Raw genomic sequence first — 19,962 nt, 5'->3', positions numbered from 1 at the left:
ACCCTTTTGGTAATATCGCAATGTTTGATTTTCGGTTAGAAAAATCATCTGTGTCCAAACCCCTTTCATTTGACGCCTCATACGTCAAAATCGGTCCAATAACAACTGAGATACAGCATAACGGCCCTTTGTACACGCCAGCATATTTATTTTTCCACCGTATAATAATCGTGAGCCCGTCCCTTTTCTATCGATACCTCATACGGCATGATTCGTCTAGCCTAGCCATTCCCTAGTACGACTTTCCGATCAATTGGCCATTTTGTACCTTGGGATTTGATGGAGGGCGCCCATGATAATTCTTACGGGAAAATCGTCGAATTCTCAGTTTTCGGCGTCGGAGTGACGTTGTAGCACCTGAGATTTTGACAGCATTTTGTCAGCAGGTGTCACGTGACAGCATGTAGCAAATACAATGCAACGATATATAAAAAACATGGTGGTTTACACCGCCATACAAGATTATATACACTGCGCGTGAGAGAAAACGGCACCCCAAAAAATAGGTCATTTTTGATGTCTCGTATCTCCTAAACCTGTTGTCAGATTTAAGTAATTTTTTTAATATGTTATAACTGTTAAAACCTTATTCTTTAACAATATAGCTGTAATAATATTGTGGCTAAACAGGTAAATTTTTATTGTGTACTGAGTGTACGAATCAAACTGTGTTTTTTTCTCAAAGTTCGCAACAACCTGTGGAATATTCTAGCATTTACAAAATACTGAAATTAAAACCCAACTATAGCCTCAGGTTTTCTTAACATTCTATTTTTTGATTCATTCGCTTAGGTCGGATAATACGAAAGTTAGGTACTTTAACAACTAGCCATGTTCTTCATCAGTACAGGGTGTTTCTAAATAAGTGCGACAAACTTTAAGGGGTAATTATGCATGAAAAAATAATCAACGCTTGCTCTATAAACATGCATAATAAAGCGTCAGTTTTTTAAGAAAAAATTTAACATCCCGAATCTCGGAAACGAAGCATTTGCGGACAGACGATTCTCTAACCAATTGTCATTATTTTTTAATGCAGAATTACCCCTTAAAGTGTGTCGCACTTATTTAGAAACACCCTGTACTGATGAAGAACATGACTAGTTGTTAAAGTACCTAACTTTTGTATTATCCAACATAAGCTAATGAATCAAAAAACAGAATGTTAAGAAAACGTGATGCTATAGTTGGGTTTTAACTTCAGTATTTTACAAATGCTAGAATATTCCACAGGGTGTTGCGAACTTTGAGAAAAAAACACTGTTTGATTCGTACACCCGGTATACAATAAAAATTTAAATGTTTAGCAGCAATGAGTGGAATGCATAAAACGTAGTACCTGCTAATGCTTCAAGTATGCATTACATTTTTGAAGATTTTACTACACTTACAAAGCATTAAAAAAGGGAATATAGCTCAGTGGTAGAGCGTGTGACCGGAGATCGAGAGGTCCCCTGTTTGAATCCGTGTGTTTTTGGAAAGGCTTGCGTAAAAAGAAATATTGGGTGGAGAGAAGCAGAAAGACTAGCTACTGACCGAAAAGCATGGAGACGTTTGATTTCTCCACTTACCTCGACACCGTAAGGTACAAGAGGACGGCTTAAGTAAGTAAGTAAGTAAGTAAGCATTAAATGCTTTGCAAGTGTAGTAAAACACTTACAAAGCATTTGTAAGTATAGTAATGCTTTGTAAGTGTAGTAAAATCTTTAAAAATGTAGTACATACTTGAAGCATTAGCAGGTACTACGTTTTATGCATTCCACCCATTATCATTACAGCGATATTGCTAAAGAATAAGGCTAGAATATATTAAAAAAATTACTTAAATCAGACAACAGGTTTAGGAGATACGAGACATAAAAAATGACCCGTTTTTGGGGTGCCCGTTTTCTCTGACGCGCAGTGTATATCATCTTCATGCAGTCGTTAATGTCCACTATTGAACATAGGTATATACCAAGCTCCTCCGTGTCTCTCTATTCTGAGCTGTTATCATCTAGTTCCCAGCAATTCTTCTTACTTCTTACGGCGTCAATGCAACGTATCGGTGATCGACCTATGCTACGTTTATCTGCTCGTGGTCGTCATTCTAATATGCTTCTAGTATATCTGTCACTCAATGACCTGCCATCTCCATTTCATCACGGTTACACATGTTCCACTATATCTTTGACCTCGTTATTTGCCTTTGACAGAATACCCAAAAACACCTCGTCGTTATTTCAGACATATGGGTAGTTAAATATTTCCAGTGATTTTCCAAAAGCAATGTTTCAAATTTCCAAATCTGTATTTTTATATTCCTAAGACTATTTTGATACTTTCAGTGTTAAGTATTCTAGAAAAGCATGACTCTTTCCATGGCTCTCTGGAATACTTTTAAATTTTCCACTATCTTTTCTGTTATCCACTCTCCGTTCTGTATTTCACTACCGTCATCAAACACTGTTCATATACTTTTGTCTTCAGACATATGGATAGTTAAATATTTCCAGTGATTTTCCAAAAGCAATTTTCCAAATATGTATTTTTATATTCCTAAGAATATTTTGATACTTTCAGTGTTAAGTATTCTAGAAAAGGTCCCTTTAGAAAAAAATCACCCCTGCCACTTCAATTTTGGCGATTGTTATCGTGATTGAAGCGTAATCACAGCATTTGATCGCAGGCATCATAGTCATATACGAATGTCAACATTGCTGCAATTAAAAAAAACACATTCACAAATCGGTAATGAAAGCTCCCTTTGATACATTTTTTTGTTTTTTCTGTGTCCGTTTATGTTGCACTCCGATAGGTTTTTTACGAAGTTCTCGGTTCATAAATCTGCAATCCATCAAAACAAGTTTAATTTTCTGATTGTTGCGCTCTGTTTTAGTTCTGTGAAGCGGCAGCGATATAACGGCTTGACGATAACGTCCAGTATGCCAATTTTTAATGTTTACTTTCCACCAAAATATGTTTAGAGTATAATAGTTAGTTAAATTAGGTTTGTTAGGTAGATATACATATGCGCTCTACAGGAAACAAAAAAAAGGAAAAGGACTATCAAGATTAGGTGAATATATACTATGGAGCAGCAAAAGAAAAAAGGTGTAGCCTTAATAATTCACCAAAGATACCTAAATCAGATAGTCCAAGTAATTAAGCCTAAAATAGGACAAAACCTCGCAATTTTTACAGAATGGATTGATTGATTTGCTTGGAAATTTGAGAATAAGTAGTGGATAGTCCAAGGATCAAAATCTATATGATGCCGAAAGGCGCTTTTACCGTGGGGGGTGGTTGCCACTCCATGTCGGGGGTGGAAATTTTTATTATATTTTAACCGCAAAAGTTGGTAAAAACATTCATTCTAAGCAAAATATGTTCTATACATTTTTTTGATAAAGTTAATAGTTTTCGATTTATTCGCTATCGAATGTGTTAGTTTTATATCGAAAAAATCAAGGTTTTTAATAAGTTTTCTTCTAATAACTCCAAAAGTTTTCGTTTTATCAAAACAATTTCACTTAACAAAAATGTACCTTTTAAAAAAATAAACAAAACTGTTTTTTTAATTTTCCTTAAGACCAATAGTAATCGAGCTATACTTTATTATATGTTAGGTCTTCTTCGTCAAATGCTAAAAATTGTAGTTTCAAAGTCAAAAGACGGGAAAACTATGCATTTTTCGAGAATAACGTGTTCAAACTAATTCCCAGTCCCAAACAGTCCCTATTTTTTTCAGCGAAAAAGTGATGGGAAGCAACCTCCTAATCACCACCCTAATTAAAATTAGCCATTGACCTTATTTGATCTTCTTTATTTATGTATTATTAATAGGTTCTAGAAGTTTGACCGGCTTAGAATGATTAGTTTTTAAAAATATGGAGTTAAAAGCGAATACGAATTTTTGTAGTTTGGAAAAAAATGGCCTCATCTTCAGAATAGAAAGATTATCATCAGAGATACGAAAAAATGTTTCAATATGAGATTGTAGCTTATTTAATTCCCAAGAAACTAATTTGCAAAAAATTTTTCTACGGCAAAAATTGAGTGAGCTATTGACAATTAAAACTTGTAATAACATGCAAAAACCACCTTTACCAACCCTTTCAAAGTCACCTCTTTTTGCGACTGAGACTTTTAAGAAGATTTAATATTAATAGGCTTATAGATCTTGTAAAAACCTACAAAATTATTTTTTACCAAACTTTCTAAGATAAAAAACAAAAAAAGTTACGGTTAAAAAATCAATATATTTTTTTGAAAAAAAAAAGGAGAAATCCAATTGGAAGCATAATAATGTAAGTTAGCGGTGTTTTTAGTCATTGGCCTTATTTATTTTTCTTTATTTATGTATTATTAATAGATTCTAGAAGTTTGACCGGCTTAGAATGATTAGTTTTAAAAAACTGGAGTTAAAACGAATAACGAATTTTTGTAGTTTGGTAAAAAATGCAATTTTCTTCAGAATAGAAAGATTAGCATCAGAGATACGAGAAAATGTTTAAATATAAAATTGTAGGTTATTTAATTCCCAAGAACTTGGTTTAAAAAATATTTTTTCTACGGCAAAAATTGAGTGAATCGTGAGTATTATCGAAAAACATTGATTTTTCGATATAAAACACTTTCGATAGCGAATAAATCGAAAACTATTAATTTGATCAAAAAAATGTATAGAACATTTCTAGCTTATAATGGATGTTTTTATCAACTTTTGTGGTCAACATACAATAAAAAGTTTCCACCCCCTAGATGGGGTGGCAACCACCCCCATGGTAAAAGCGCCATTCGGCTTCATATTGATTTTGATCCTTGGACTATCCACTACTCATTCTAAAATTTTCAAGCAAATCGATCCATTTTGTAAAAATTGAGAGGTGAAAAGCTTCGGTTCCTGGATTAAGGTCAAACAGTGTCAATACTTATCAGAAATGATTATAACAACAAAGTAAGAATGGAAAAGGACGACGAACATAATCGAAGCATACGATATAGAAATAAAAATAAGAGAAACATTGTATGAAGAATTACAAGTAATAAACCAAATCAGAGAGAAGATGATAATATTGTGGGGGTTTAATGCTCGAGTAAGCAACAAAGTAGTACCAAGAATCATGCTAACACAAAATCAGAATGTTCAAAACGAAAATGGAGAACTGATACTAAACTTCTGCACGACTAACGAACTTAACCCATTTTTTGACCACACAGATCAACACAAATATAACTTCAGTAACACTCGTGGACAAAGGTCCATGATAATTTAACCAAAAAGAACAAAGCCCATGGTTATAGTTATAACAGCAGGTTATATTATCTAAGTAAATTGGAGCTGGAAAGGCAAATATTAGATGGAACGGATGTAACGCTGTCTAGTTACGGAAAACTGGAAGCAGAAGGTGGAAGATCAAGTAAATAGAGTGAATAGAGTCGCAGGATGCATGAATGACACAATATGGAGAAATAAAAATATCGGAAAGGAAATGAAAGGCAGAATTTACAAAACAGTCATCAGACCAATAATGACATACGCGGCAGAAACACGAGCCGACACAGAGAAAACAAAAATAATGCAGAGATGAAAACCCTTAGAGAAATTGATGGTAAGACACTATGAGACAGAGCTAGACGTACAGATATACAACGAAGAAGCAAAATAAAGAACATCAGGAACTGGGTAAGAAAGAGAAGAGTAAATTGGATCAATCAAATAAGCAGAATGACAACAAATAGAGTAATAAATACGGCAAGAGACGGTTCCCCAATAAGAAATAATTGATGTGCTGGAAGACCCCGAAGAACCGAAAACGAGAGAATGACAACTTACTGGAGGCACATGGAAAAGCAGACAGAATTATGCCTACATAAAAAGAAGAAGAAGTTTATTAGTTATATTGATGGTTATATTGTATTCTAACTCTTTTTTTCTAAAATTATTTTGAAGATTTGTGTATAGAAAATATAACGAACATTTTAAACATTGTGTAAAAACGCGAATCTTAATTTTCTAAGCATTACAAGTAAACGGTCAGGATACAAAGGAAAATAATAAATCTCTTAGAAAAAATTATCTTAATAGAATTTCAACAAATTAATTCATAAATTTGTTAATAGAAAGAAGTTACGTTTAAACAGGAACATCAGAATTAAGCTATTAATATTATTTTTATATTATAACAAGAATAAAAAACCGCTAAACGCCGTAAAAATGAGTGGCGCATACAATATTCCAGCTACAAAAGATCTGATAGGAATATTACGTGGCCCGAAAATGTATTTTCATTTTGATGCAAAATAAAATGTTTTATTTTAAAAGATTTTTCCATAATATTTGCTAAATTGGAAGTAAAACGCGCCACAAAAGAGTAACTTCGATACAGTTTGAATTTTGAAACTCTTTTGTGGAACGTTTACTTCAAATTTAGCAAATATTATGGAAAAATCTTTTAAAATAAACTAAAATTTTATTTTGAATCAAAATGAAAATACATTTAGGGCCGGTTGTTCGAACACTAATCAACAATGATCATTATCAAATATTTAATTACTGTCACCAACTGTCAATGTCAACTTTGATTGGATTGCTGAAATCATAATTATTTATTACAATTATGAAATTACTTAATCAAATATATTAATAATTCTTATGTTAATTGATTAATTAATCTCATAATTATAATCAATTATGTTTTCAGCAACCCATTAAAAGTTGACATTGACAGTTGGTGACATTAATTAAATATTTGATAGTGATCATTGTTGATTAGCGTTCGAACAACCGGCCCTTAATACATTTAATACATTTAATACATTTAAATACATTTAATAATGCGCCACTCATTTTTACGGCGTTTAGCGGTTTTTATTCTTGTATCAGGAGTTTTTCAAAGTTTTTTTATAAATTAAATATATGAAGTTGAATGCAATTTTTCTCGATTACATGAAGCTTTATAAATGGTCGCCTTTGTCGCATTATCTCCCAAATGATCTAGTGTCCATCGAATGTACACTAGATTTTTTATATTCGAAATAGATTGAAAAAAATTATTGGGATGGCCGGTTAATGAACTCGGAAAAAAAATTATTGGGATGGCCGGTTAATGAACTCGGATTGCCCGTAGTCAGATCAAATTTAGCGTCGTAACCACTACAACTACATAAACCATTTCGGGAAAAATCGTTAATTTAATTATACTTTTGTAGCTTAATAACTTCTAAACAGCTTAACCGATTTTGATCACTAAACATCATTTTGAAACGTATTGACAAGTAGTATCTGATGCATCTAAGGTCAAGTATGATAACTGAAGCTACTATAGGAATTATTGAGCTTGAAAAACCGTTTTCCCATTTTCCCATTTTCCCATAGGAAATAGATTTGATCATACTTATGAAGCTTATAACTTAAAAATTAGAATTTTCCCAGATATGATGTATACACCGTCAGCTTTGTCTAGAGTCCTTCTACAAACGCTCAGTTATTGGCGCAATCCGTAGGTTGAAATTTTGAGTAATTGTCGAAAAACCAAAATGTTCAAAGTTTAGTTTTTCTGTTTTTCGGCGATACTGAGCCGTGTGTATGTCTGATCCTGACGGCTTAAACACCATTTGAAAGCTTAACTTCACACTATTGATTTGGTGTATTTTGCGGTTCTCCTATCTCTTCTTGAACCGAAGATATATACCCCCAAAAATATGCCGTTTTGTACCTTACTTACTTACTTAGTCCTAAGCCTTTCTACCTTTAGGTGTAAGGCTGGTGGAGTTGAGTTTGGCATTGTAGTCTCCATGCTTTCCGATCTTGCGTCAGGTTTCTTGCACTTTCCAATGTCAATCCCTTCTTCTCGACTTCTTTCCTAATTTCATCTACCCACATAACTCTTGGTCTCCCTCTTTTGTTTTTCCCCTGCACTCTCGTTTCGAACACTCGTTTTGGTAGCCTCTCGTTCGACATTCTACACACGTGCCCGAACCATCTAAGTTGTCCTTCTACTATTTTTTCATTGATTGGTTCTAGTTTTAGGTTTTGTCTAATTGTTTCGTTTCGTATTTTGTCTGTCCTCTTTCTGTTTGCTATTTTCCTCAGGAACCTCATTTCCATAGCATTGACTCTGGATTTTTGTCTCCCCGTCAATGTCCATGTCTCGCTGCTATACATGATTGTTGGTCTAACTACTGATTTAACGACTGCCGTTTTTTACTTTTTCCGGTATCTCTTTTTTCCCAAAAAATGTTATTTTCATAGTGTTAAATAAGCTTCCTGTTCGTCCCATTCTCTCGTTTATTTCCATATCTTGTTTACCATTTGATTCGATTATTACTCCTGGGTATTTAAAATATTCCACTTGCTCGTGTCCACTTGCTAGTTGTTTCCCGTCTAATTCTATTGCGTGTGTCTTATTTATGTTTGATAGTTCTTCTTCTAGGATTTCAAGATTGTTCTGTAAGTCTTCTCTGTTTTCTGCTATCAATCGTCTGCAAATAGTAGCTCCGATAGTTGAGTCTGTTTCATTTGCCAGTATCCTAATGTTAGTTTTCTCATTCTTCTCTTGGCTTTCTTTATCGCTTCATCCATTAACACTGAGAATAGCAGTGGACTCAGCACGCATCACTGTTTGACTCCTTGACTTGTAGAAAATTCTCTGGATTCCTCGTTATTGGTTCTTACTGTATATGTATTATTTTTGTACATATCCTTTATTACTTCTATTATGTGTCTGTCGACTCCCCTTTCTGTTAGTGTCTTCCAAACGTCCTTTCTTCGGATTATGTCAAACGCCTTTTCCAGGTCAATGAAGCACATATGTATCTCTCTATGCTTCTTGATTACCTTCTCACTTACTTGTCTTAATGTGAATATTAGGTCTTGCGTGCTTCTGTCCTTCCTGAATCCACACTGTGTGTCTTCCATAGTTGTTTATATTTGGGTTTTTATTCTTGTCTCTATTATTCTTGGGAATACCTTCCCAGGGATACTTGATATGGTGATACCTCGGTAATTATTACAGTTTCTCTTGTCTCCCTTTTTGTGTATTGGTAATATAATGTCTTTCTTCCAGTCCTTTGGTAATTCTGCTCTATTTATGATATCATTCATTAGTTCTTTCATGCTATCCATTCCCTCTGTCCCCATGAATTTTATCATTTCCGGGGTGATATGATCCTTGCCTGGTGCTTTGCCCAGTTTTACTCTTTCTATTGCTTTCTCTAATTCCTCTCTTGTTATGGATTGCACTTGTTGTTCTTCATTCCTTTCTTGTATCTCCCCTATGTTGTCCTTGTCTACATGAGTTAGCTCTTTGAAGTGTTCTCTCCATCTTTCCATTATTTGTTTTTCTTCCGTTAGTACGTTTCCATTCTTGTCTTTTATATTCGGCATATTGTGTTCTTTCTTTTGTCTAAGTTGTTTTAATGTACCGTAGAAGAGTTTTTGGTTTTCCCTATAATTTTTTGTCATTTTTTGTCCAAATCTGTCCCATGACCTTTCCTTTCTGGCTTTCACCGCTATTTTAACCTATTTCCTTTTTTTCTTTATATGCTTCGTAATCTTCTGGGTGTTTTGTGCTTAGGTATCTCTTCCATTTGTCTTTTTTTGTTCTTTATTTTCTCTCGTATTTCTTCCGTCCACCATTCTGTTCTCCTCATGTTAGTAGGTATTTGCTATTTTTGCTTTCCCGCAAGTTTCCTCAGCTGCTTTGATTATGCCGGTTTTTAGATATTCCCATTTTTTTTTCTATATTTGTATTTTTTGCCCTACCTTTCAAAGAATTATCTAATTTTTCTTGGAATTTCTTCTTATATATTTCCTCTTTTAATTTGTAACTTTTTATTTTTTCATTTACTACCTTTCTTCTCTTTTCTTCTTTTTCCTCTGTTGTTCTCATTCTCATTATTACTAGATGGTGGTCACTGCACTGCCAATCTCCGAGCCTCTTTTCACTTTCGTATCCTGTACTCTTTTCCATTTGTTGCTGCTTACCAAAAAGTAATCTATGTTTGATTTTTCGCTTCTGCTGTCTTGTACTCTCGTGTATTTGTGTACTTCTTTATGTTTAAATTTTGTATTTGTTATAACTAGTTTGTTCTCCATACATATTTCTATTATTCTTTCACCATTTCTGTTTAGCATTTCTTCTCCTTCTTTTCCCATGCACTCCTCTATTCCGCTGTTGTTGTTTCCGACTCTACCGTTTAGATCTCCCATTACAATTATGTTTTCTTCCCCATTATCAATTTGCATTTGGAGCTCCTCGAAGAATTTATCTTTCTCTTCCTTTCTTGCATCTTCATTTACTCCGTAGGCTGTTATTATTGTCCATATTTCTTCGTCCATCAGTTTCATTTTCACCGATAATATTCTCTGGTTAACATATGTTTCTTCTATAACGTGTTGTAGTCTATTCGGTGCAATTATTATGCCGACTCCTTCTTTTGCTCTCTCTTTTGTATCCGCTCCTACCCAAAGTAAACAATATCCTTTGTGTATTTTCTTAAGACCTTTTCCTTTCATCTTCGTTTCTATTATTATTTCTATTTTTTGTCTTATCATATCTTCTACCAGTTCTTCCTCTTTTCCATTGATGCTTCTCACATTCCATGTTCCCATTTTTATCTCTCCTTTTTCTGCAATCTAGCTTTCCCCTTCTTCCTATGTTCATCCTTGTTTACCTTTGCATCATCTTTTTCCCTATCGCTTTTCCCATTCATTGCCTTGGTCGTCATTGTTGTGGGTCCAGTCTCATTATTTTCTTTTAGTTTTTTGGAGTCCCTTTCCCGATATTTTTGTGAGTTTGTATAAGTTTCTCTTTATTATGGTCCCATTTCTACTCCTTTCCATTAATCTCCAGTTTCATATATCCTATCTTCATAGTATTACCTTTGTCTTTTTCTTCTTTTGCCATTTTCCTAATTTTTGCTTGTATTTCCCTTTCCTTTCTTGTTAAATCTGATTCTATATACACCTTTTGTCCCTGTAGATTTTTCAATTTTCCTCTGTTTTTTAGTACACTCAGCTTATCCGTTAGATTTTCCATTTCTGCTACAAAGATTTGGTCGCCGATCTTCACCGCTCCTCTCAGTTTGACCTCTAATTTCAGATTTCTTCCTATGAAGTGTTCTACTGACTCCTTTACAGGCTTTCCGTCGGTAACATCTAGTGTTAGGCCTTTTAATACTATATTATTTCTCCGTCTATCTTTTTCCAATTGTTCTATTCTATTGTTTGCCATTTTTAAACCTTCTTCCAATTTTTCGTTTTTTTCTTTCAGCTCCTTAATATATTCCATCGTTTCTTTTTGGTCTTTCCGTATGGTTCTTATTTCTGCCATCATTTCATCATTTTTCCACATAACTTCCCGCATCATTTTTATCATCTCTTCATTTGTGTCGTTGCTTTTATTCGGTGTTCGTCTCGTCAGGTTACTCTTTTCAAAATATAATTTATCTTCTTTATATTTTTTCTTCTTAGATTCTTCGTCGCTACTATCAGATAGTTCTTCATTCTTTCTATAGGTTTCCTTTCGGATTGTTCCTGTTCCGCCACTGGCCATTTTAAATTAAATGTTAAATGTTATCCTCAGCACTAATATAAATATTATTATTATACACTTAGAAGTTTATTTTTATTTCGCACAAGAACGCTTTTTAAGTTTAACGATTACCGATAACGATAACGATAGGTCTTTTAAAAACCGGTGTTTTTATTGTGATAGGTTTCGAATCCGAAATTACCTTATCGCCAATACACCGGCCACACGACCTCTCGCTTTGCTTGCCAAACTCGAACCCGTTTTGTACCTACGAAGTCCTATAGCTGGCTTATGGGTGGTCAAAAGTCACAAACTACACCGGTTCTGAATCGGCTCTGATCCCCTCTTCAAACACAGAAAAAAAATTCAGATCAGTTTAACTTTTCCAGCCACATACATACATATCCACAAACATTTTCCCTTTTTTAAATAGAAATTGAGTCATATTTCTGAGCTCGGTGACTTTTGAATGGTATAACCGATTTTCAAAATTAGACATGCATTGGTAAGGTAATGATCAGTACTATTAGAAGCCGCAAAGGTCGGACTAAAATTTTAAGTTTTTGGGGGTTTTGGGGACGAGAACGAAAAACAGGCCCTAAATAGGAAGGGCCGTAAAATCCACACCCTTGGACCAAACTGGATGGTTCATATATGAATAGGTGAGTATTTTCCTGAACTTTAAGATGGGAGTTGGTACAATTTTCAATTCCGTCAGATTTAGAAAATCGAAAATTTCGTGTATTTAGTGTCGCGTGTAGGGGGTGTGGGTGTGCGCCACTGGCGAGAACTGCCGTTCTCTATTAATTTTGAAAGGGCTTTAGTACAAGCAATGCTTATTTACTACGAAAATATTTGAAAAAGGTTACGCGTAATTTTGTCAACATATATTTGAAAAGACATTACATAGCGAAAAACATTGCACTGGAATAACAGTGAAATGTGATAGAGAGTTCTTTATGAAACTAAAAAATACCTTTGCTATTTTAAAATAAAAAGCTTATCAGTATAATCGATATATTCTAAAGTACGTCCCTTAACATAACACGTTCAGTACGTACTTATATCTTTAGCTGTAGTGACAGTAGATGCTCATACGTTTTTTAATTAATAACTTCTTCTGGCTTCTAATTACTAACTGAAATTACTAAATTACACTATTATATATTATCTGCTTGGTGTATTATTTTGTTATAATATCATTTTAATTAATTACAGCATAGTGACGGTGAAAAAAGCGACCAAGACTTAGTGGTGGACGATGCGTCCGAAGACCCCGTCTCTCCACCAAACGGTACCACCTCTCCGAGAGAAAACGGCATCGATAAACTACCGAAGAAAGAACACCCAGGACCGCACAGTCCCAGATCCGGCACATCTAGTAATGCCTCAACGCCATCGACGAAGAAAATGGAGGAGAAACCAACCACACCGATTTCTAAATCTGTAACACCTACTTCAGCAGCAGGATCTTCATCTGGAAGCGCATCAGGGGGGCTGAAACCTATCAAGCAACAGGGGCTGGGGCAGTATCCTCCTTATTTAGCAATGTCAAATGGTAAGTATCGTCTGTTGACCATCACTTTAAACTGGTTGTTTGTGGTACTTCAGGTAATCTATTTTGGTCTTATTTTTAAAGTCTTCGTGGCTATTTCCATCATTTTGTTGTCTTTGGATCTTCTACTCATGAGTGATTCCATTTTTGGCACCGATCGGTGTCCCTCGACTCATTATACTCGTACTCATTGTTCCATAATACTGATTGTATACACAACAAACGCCAATTGTGGTGAGGACAGCAGACGAGATGCTTTAGCTTTAGAGAGATAACAGTTTTTGCCTCGACTTCTCCGTAGGAAGAAACGATAAAAAGGTCAGCACTAATTCACTGTCTGTCGTATCTACTATGTGTTATTGCACTGTTTTCTTGTCTCGATTTACGTAACCAACGCATGATAAAACTTAACCCTAATGTGGTTTTTGTACCTAAAACTATTAGTTTTCAAAATCATTTCACCACCCTATAAATGGCCTCTAAATCTTTGATTTTATTTTTTATATTATATTGTATTTTATATTGTATTCTTCTTTCGGAGAAATTTGCTTTTCACTACACTGTGATGCTTCATTTTTTTCGTCTTTATTTTGTTATGTCGATATTTTCAATACAAAGTATTATTTATTTCCTCGTTTCTATTTTCTCTCCCTCGTTTGGGTATTACTATCTGTTTGGGGTGACTATTATTATTATGCAAATATTTACCTATGTAGAGAAAATGTACCTACAACAATAATAATGGTTCCATAAAGACTTTGTTCCAGAAATGAAGTTATGAAAAGATCCAACTTATCCAGAAAAGCTTTACTCGTAATTGACAATGCTTCAAGTTATCTAAATCAAAAGCCACCGAAAAAGAATTTAGATCAAGTCTTAGATCCTAGAACTTAGATCAAACTACATACCTTTATTTTGTAGCCGATCGATGGATCAAAATGTTATGCAAAAAGTAAAATCCTTGTATAATAATAAATTGCTTATCCACATTATTGCTCAGGATGGTAACAACGCAAACATAAAAAAATTTAATTTGAAGAATGTTGTATTATGTTTCGCTCACGCATGAACACGGTTTCGCCTGACTTAATCCAGTCATTACGGAAAAATTATTACTGTTGCTTCATAGATCTACAAAAGGCATTCGACCGTGTAGAGCTGAATGACGTAATTCACGTGTTATATGAACGAAACATACCGTCAGATATTATCAAGAATATCGAAAACATATACACCAGGAATAACATACAGGCCAGAATTAATAACAAACTAACACAGCCGATACCAGTGGAAAGGGGCATACGTCATTGAGTCCGCTGCTGTTTAACCTCATCATAGATGGAATTATTCATAAAGTCAAAAACCTGAGTATAGGATACAGAATAGGTGAAGAAATTATCTCTATAGTATGTTATGCAGATGATGCCATACTTATTGCAGAGAGTGAAGATGGCCTTCAGAGACTTATATATCAATTTAATATAATAGCAACAAAGTTCAACATGATAATATCACCAAATAAAACAAAAAGTATGGTAATCTCTAAAGATCCAATAAGGTGTAGGCTGGAAGTGGACAGCAAAATAATCCAGCAAGAAGGAAGTATCAGCTACCTGGGAGTGTTAATGCACAGTTATGGAGATACAGAAGCGGAAGTTGCCAAATAAACAAAGACAACAGAATAGCAGGATGTCTTAAACACACTATCTGGCGCAAGACATATCTACGGAGAGAAACAAAGACCAAGATCTATATGACAGTAGTTAGGCCAATTATGACTTACACTGCGGAAACAAGACCTGACACCACAAGGGCAAAAAGACTGATGGAAACGTGTGAAATGAAAATAGTCCGAGATATCACAGGAAAACCATTATGGGATAGACAACGTAGCACAGACCTCAGGCAAAGCTGTAATATAGAGAATATAAACGACTGGAAACTAAAAAGAAAAAAGAATGGTATAGCCATATAAGCAGAATGGGAGACGGAAGACTGGTAAAGATAGCACGAGACAGATCACCAAACGGCCGAAGGAGTATAGAAAGGCCAAGGAAAAGATGGAGTGACAACCTGGATATCTGATGAGGAGGCATCCGAAGATGGATCAGGCGCAAGCCTATTAAGGAAGCAGGAAGAAGAAGGAAGATCATGGAAAAATCTATTGCATGTATCTATTGCATCTATTGCAATGTATCACATGAAACAAAAAATGTGATCCTGAAGGTAATCTACCTATTGCCGATTGGGTTCAAAAGTTATCAGAAAGGGGATTCAAGATAAGTGAAGAAGATTTACATTCTTGGTTTGAAGGGACCGAAGAAACAGAGAAAATTGTGACAGATGAAGAAATATGTGAAGCAGTACAAAAAGAAAAAGAAAGACCAGTAGAAATATTGGAACTACTAATTAGTACAACCGTAAAATACACTACAGCATTTATTTGTTTCAATGCCTGCACAATATAGGCTTAAAAAAATGGCGTATCTGTCAACTATATTATAATTCAATTGGATATGGTAATTGAGTCAATACTCGCAATCTATAGTTTGTATTTTTTATTAGTTGTTATGTAATCATGGGGCAACCGGTTTCGAGTCTTACAATATATGACTCATCATCAGGCCCAGTACAAAAAGTCTTCTCTATACAAACTACAAGCTAAAAAACACAAAACGAGAGACATGTACACATATATATATATATATATATATATATATATAAAACATGAAAAACAACTTTGTCTTGGTTTCAATCACATACAATAAAGCCAAGCAACTGTTTAGTATTGAACTCAACAGTCCATATCATGTAAAATGAGACATTATATCATTGGGAGCGACCAATCTGATGAAAAGTGCTTGGTATATAATTTGATATATATGCTACCATCAATCCTTAACTAGTCAAGGGTCGATGGAGCCCTGGTAAAATAGTATGCGATCAAAAGACATAATACAAATTTTCTCCCTTCAATTGTCAGTTGTTTCTCTCTTGGAAAATTTGTATTATGTCTTTTGATCGCATACTATTTTACCAGGGCTCCATCGACCCTTGACTAGTTAAGGATTGATGGTAGCATATATATCAAATTATATACCAAGCACTTTTCATCAGATTGGTCGCTCCCAATGATATAATGTCTCATTTTACATGATATGGACTGTTGAGTTCAATACTAAACAGTTGCTTGGCTTTATTGTATGTGATTGAAACCAAGACAAAGTTGTTTTTCATGTTTTATATATATGTGTACATGTCTCTCGTTTTGTGTTTTTTAGCTTGTAGTTTGTATAGAGAAGACTTTTTGTACTGGGCCTGATGATGAGTCATATATTGTAAGACTCGAAACCGGTTGCCCCATGATTACATAACAACTAATAAAAAATACAAACTATAGATTGCGAGTATTGACTCAATTACCATATCCAATTGTATAATGGACTCGCATTGGCAACCCTTTCATCATTATATTATAATTCTTCGAAACAGGCGAGAAAAGATTTTTAAACAAGGACTACGAGTTGTACAACAACAAATCTTAATTAAAGATTAGTTTAAACTATGATTACTGTGTAATTCGTTTATTTGCATTTTTTGCTTTGATCTATATTAATAATCAACCTTACTTTATTTATAGGTGCTGCTCCCCACGATCTGCAAGCAGCAGGAAGCTACGCTGGTTTGCATAATAATATACCACCAGCTCTTAATAGCTACCCAAGGCCACCACTACAAGTTGGATATGATCCCCATTCACAGATGAGAGCCCCTGTTGTACCAGGACTTGGTGGAATTCCTGGAGGAAAACCGTAAGTTCAATAATTGCGTTCTATACGTCTTCTTCTTCTTCTTCTTCTTCTTCTTAACTCAGGCGAGACTCGTTAGTCTCTGGCATTTGGTCATAAGACCTTTGTACCAAACCCTGTCCTTAAACTTTAATAAGTCCTGTGGCCTCAACGAAGGCCAACAGTTTTCTTATTGGTAGTTTTAGGATCTCTTCTGGTTCAAACCTCATTTGACCAGTGAAGTCCTTCTTTCGACCTTGAACGAACGAGCAGATATGTTAGCGAAACAAGGCTCGAGAGAAACTTTTGAAGGCCCAGAACCTTTCTGTGGCATCACTAAATATGCTATGAAAAACGAGGTTCAGAAATGGCTGATAAAGAATCATCAAAATAAATGGAGAACCACTCAAGGGCAAATCCAGACTAAAAAAATAATCAAGAATATTGATAAAAAAAACTCTCGAACAGTGTGTAAATACGTAGGATGTAAAAGACGTGAGTAGCGATAAATACGTTTATTGATATAGACGAACACAAGGATATATTTCAATCCCGGGAGAACCGCCGAACACTGTAACTGATAATTGATACGCGATTAGCTGAAGACTGAATGAGAACTCTCTTTCTAGGCCCAAGAGCCTAGTTTTATAGAAGCTTAAATTGGGTCATAGGTGACGCTAGTCCCCCGTGATTTGTATATCTACTTAAGGTAAATAATTCTACTTTTGTCAGCAGTTTCGTGACATTTCCAAATTATATTGTTGATAATTGACCAATTTGTATCTAAACTAATTAATCTACGTGCGTGAATATAAAATAAATAAATTCGTGCGGTCTACTGGGTGATAAAATAATTCTGTTCAATATCGAATATGAATTCTGAATATTTATTATTGGACATACTGCCCGCCGGAAGCTGTCCCAAGTATCAGTGTTCGAGGTTTACAAGTATAACATAAATATAAAATATAACAACCATATCTCCAATATGACAACATACATAATTTATTAATAAGTAGTTTAAGAATAATCAATATTTTTCCAACTGTTAACTTTGCTTTCACCGTCCGACTCTATATTTAGATCAAAATTGGGACTACTAGATGAAAAAGTGTTGAGGGGGATGTCGGCTTTGGAAGTCGACGGGGAGGCGTCTTTCCGGTTACGAGCTAAAGAAGTTACCTCGTGGTCGGGTGTCTGCCTAAGTGCTTTGCCTGAGCGACATTTTCGTATACTAGGACAGTATCTCCACAATATGAGCAGACCAATCACCACAATCGAAGTAATGACCCCGGTGGCCGTTAAATAAGTCCAATGTGACTCATGTATCTTTCGCCAGGGCGTATGCGCTACTTCTTGCTCCAGACTTTCTTCGTCCAATAGTATAGTACGGAATTCATCGCCTTGTGTGTTAATGTGTGTGGGTTGAATCGTATTTAACAGATGTCTTGGCATCGTCAGCAACTGCGCTACAGGAGTGATCGGAGTCTTCAGGTAGCTGGTTATCGCTGTCTCCACCCCGCTGCTAGTGGGGAGTAATGTAATGTTTTTCGTTTGGGCGATGCATCGGGGCGAGAGTTTCAGAAATGAGACTCGCTCCAGAACTCTTTCGTTCCGATTTCCATCACAGATAATGGACAGGTGTATCGGAATCGGTGTGATTATTAACCAAAGGTTGGGTGTACCCATCTTACTTCACTGAGCTTGATGTATTGCCCGGGTAACCACTGGACATGTGGTATTCTTAGATCGCTCATAAATTTCTTCCAGTATACAGCTTGGTTTGGTATCCATGTTCATTACGGCCGTTGGAGAGCACGCTATCTGTGCCCGTGCCAGCTGTAAGCATCTTGCTTTATCTTCTGCGGTCAATTCGAAGTAGTGGAGAGTGTTATAATCTACAATCAGTAGATTTCTTGGGGCGACAAACGAATGCAATACTGACCCCTCGACCTTAAGTGGTATCGCGGTGATCTTGAGCATGCTGTAATTATTTCTCCCTGTCACTATGAAGTAGCCGATGACCTTTATATACTTGTCGTCATGGCTGACCTCTGTTTCTATAATGGGTTGTCGTCGTATTTCCACTCCTTGTGGTAGTATCTTCCCCGCTCTTTCTATTAACTTGGTTATTTGACCCGGCTTTATTATATCAACGAAATGGCCGTGGTTGTAGTGCAGGTTTAATATTCCCTCGTAAAATTGAATATATTCGTTTATGAACTCCGTAACTTGTAATGCTATGGTTTGTATTCGTAACGTGCTATATTCGGTTTCTAGTCTTAATGCTTTGTCTTCTACTTCATTGAGTCCTTTTGATATTTCTTGTAGGCCTGTGAATAGTGCTTTGTTAAACTTGTTCATCTGTTCATTTATCCTCATCTCCGTGTGGTTTATTGACGTTATTGTCTCTAACATTATCTTTGCCTGATGCTGTGACCCCTTTATTAATTCTCTCTGGTTTTTGTCTAGTGTCTCAATGTCACTATAGGCTTCGTCGTTCACTCCAAATATGGAGGTTAATATTGTGCCTAATATTCCTCTTTTTTCTCTTCCTTTTATTTCTACTGTCAACGCTTCACTTATTGACTCCGCCTTCCTTTGTCCTTCCTCTAACTTCCCTATTATCTCCTTACAATTTACGATTTTTGTCTCTTGGCACAGATCCCGTATGCCTTGTATCATACTTCCTATCAGTTGATGCTCCTTTTGAACTCTTCCTTTTTCGATTAGCACTTTTATTCGGAATGTTCCTCGATCTATGTAAACCTCTCCAAGGTCTTCAGTAAATAACCCTGGTTCCGGATTATATATTTTATACAGTTCTGCATTCATGGGTTTCAATAGTGTTAAAAACATTATTGCGATTAATATTTTCTTCCATCTTGATCCTGATGAATTCTTTGGTTTTTCCTGTTTCTCTTCTTCTAATTTTATCAGCTTATGTATAGGTCTTTTTGTTATTTTCCCGTTTGCCTTTCTCACTGACACTACTCTGGTTAATCCCTCCGCTCCAGGGTGTGTTTCTATTACCCTTGCTAGTGGCCATCTACCTGGAGGTGTATCCTCTTCCTTAATTATGACTATTTCTTCTTTTTTT

At 35.3% G+C, this 19,962-nt stretch overlaps 1 protein-coding gene across 2 annotated transcripts in view; it reads left to right on the top strand.

Moving 5' to 3' along the window:
* LOC114325807 (transducin-like enhancer protein 4) overlaps positions 1 to 19,962 on the top strand; it is a 1,285,138-nt gene that overhangs the window by 1,226,593 nt on the left and 38,583 nt on the right. For both annotated transcript variants that reach the window (XM_050641900.1, XM_050641898.1), the window contains 2 exons: positions 12,738 to 13,077; positions 16,715 to 16,886. In XM_050641900.1, coding sequence (XP_050497857.1) covers positions 12,738 to 13,077; positions 16,715 to 16,886 — 512 coding nt within the window. The remainder of the gene's footprint in view (positions 1 to 12,737; positions 13,078 to 16,714; positions 16,887 to 19,962) is intronic.

This window comes from Diabrotica virgifera, chromosome 1, assembly GCF_917563875.1.
Source record: "Diabrotica virgifera virgifera chromosome 1, PGI_DIABVI_V3a".
Lineage (NCBI taxonomy): Eukaryota > Metazoa > Arthropoda > Insecta > Coleoptera > Chrysomelidae > Diabrotica > Diabrotica virgifera.
Note: the sequence above shows the minus strand (reverse complement) of the source record. Positions and strands in the feature narration are given on the sequence as shown.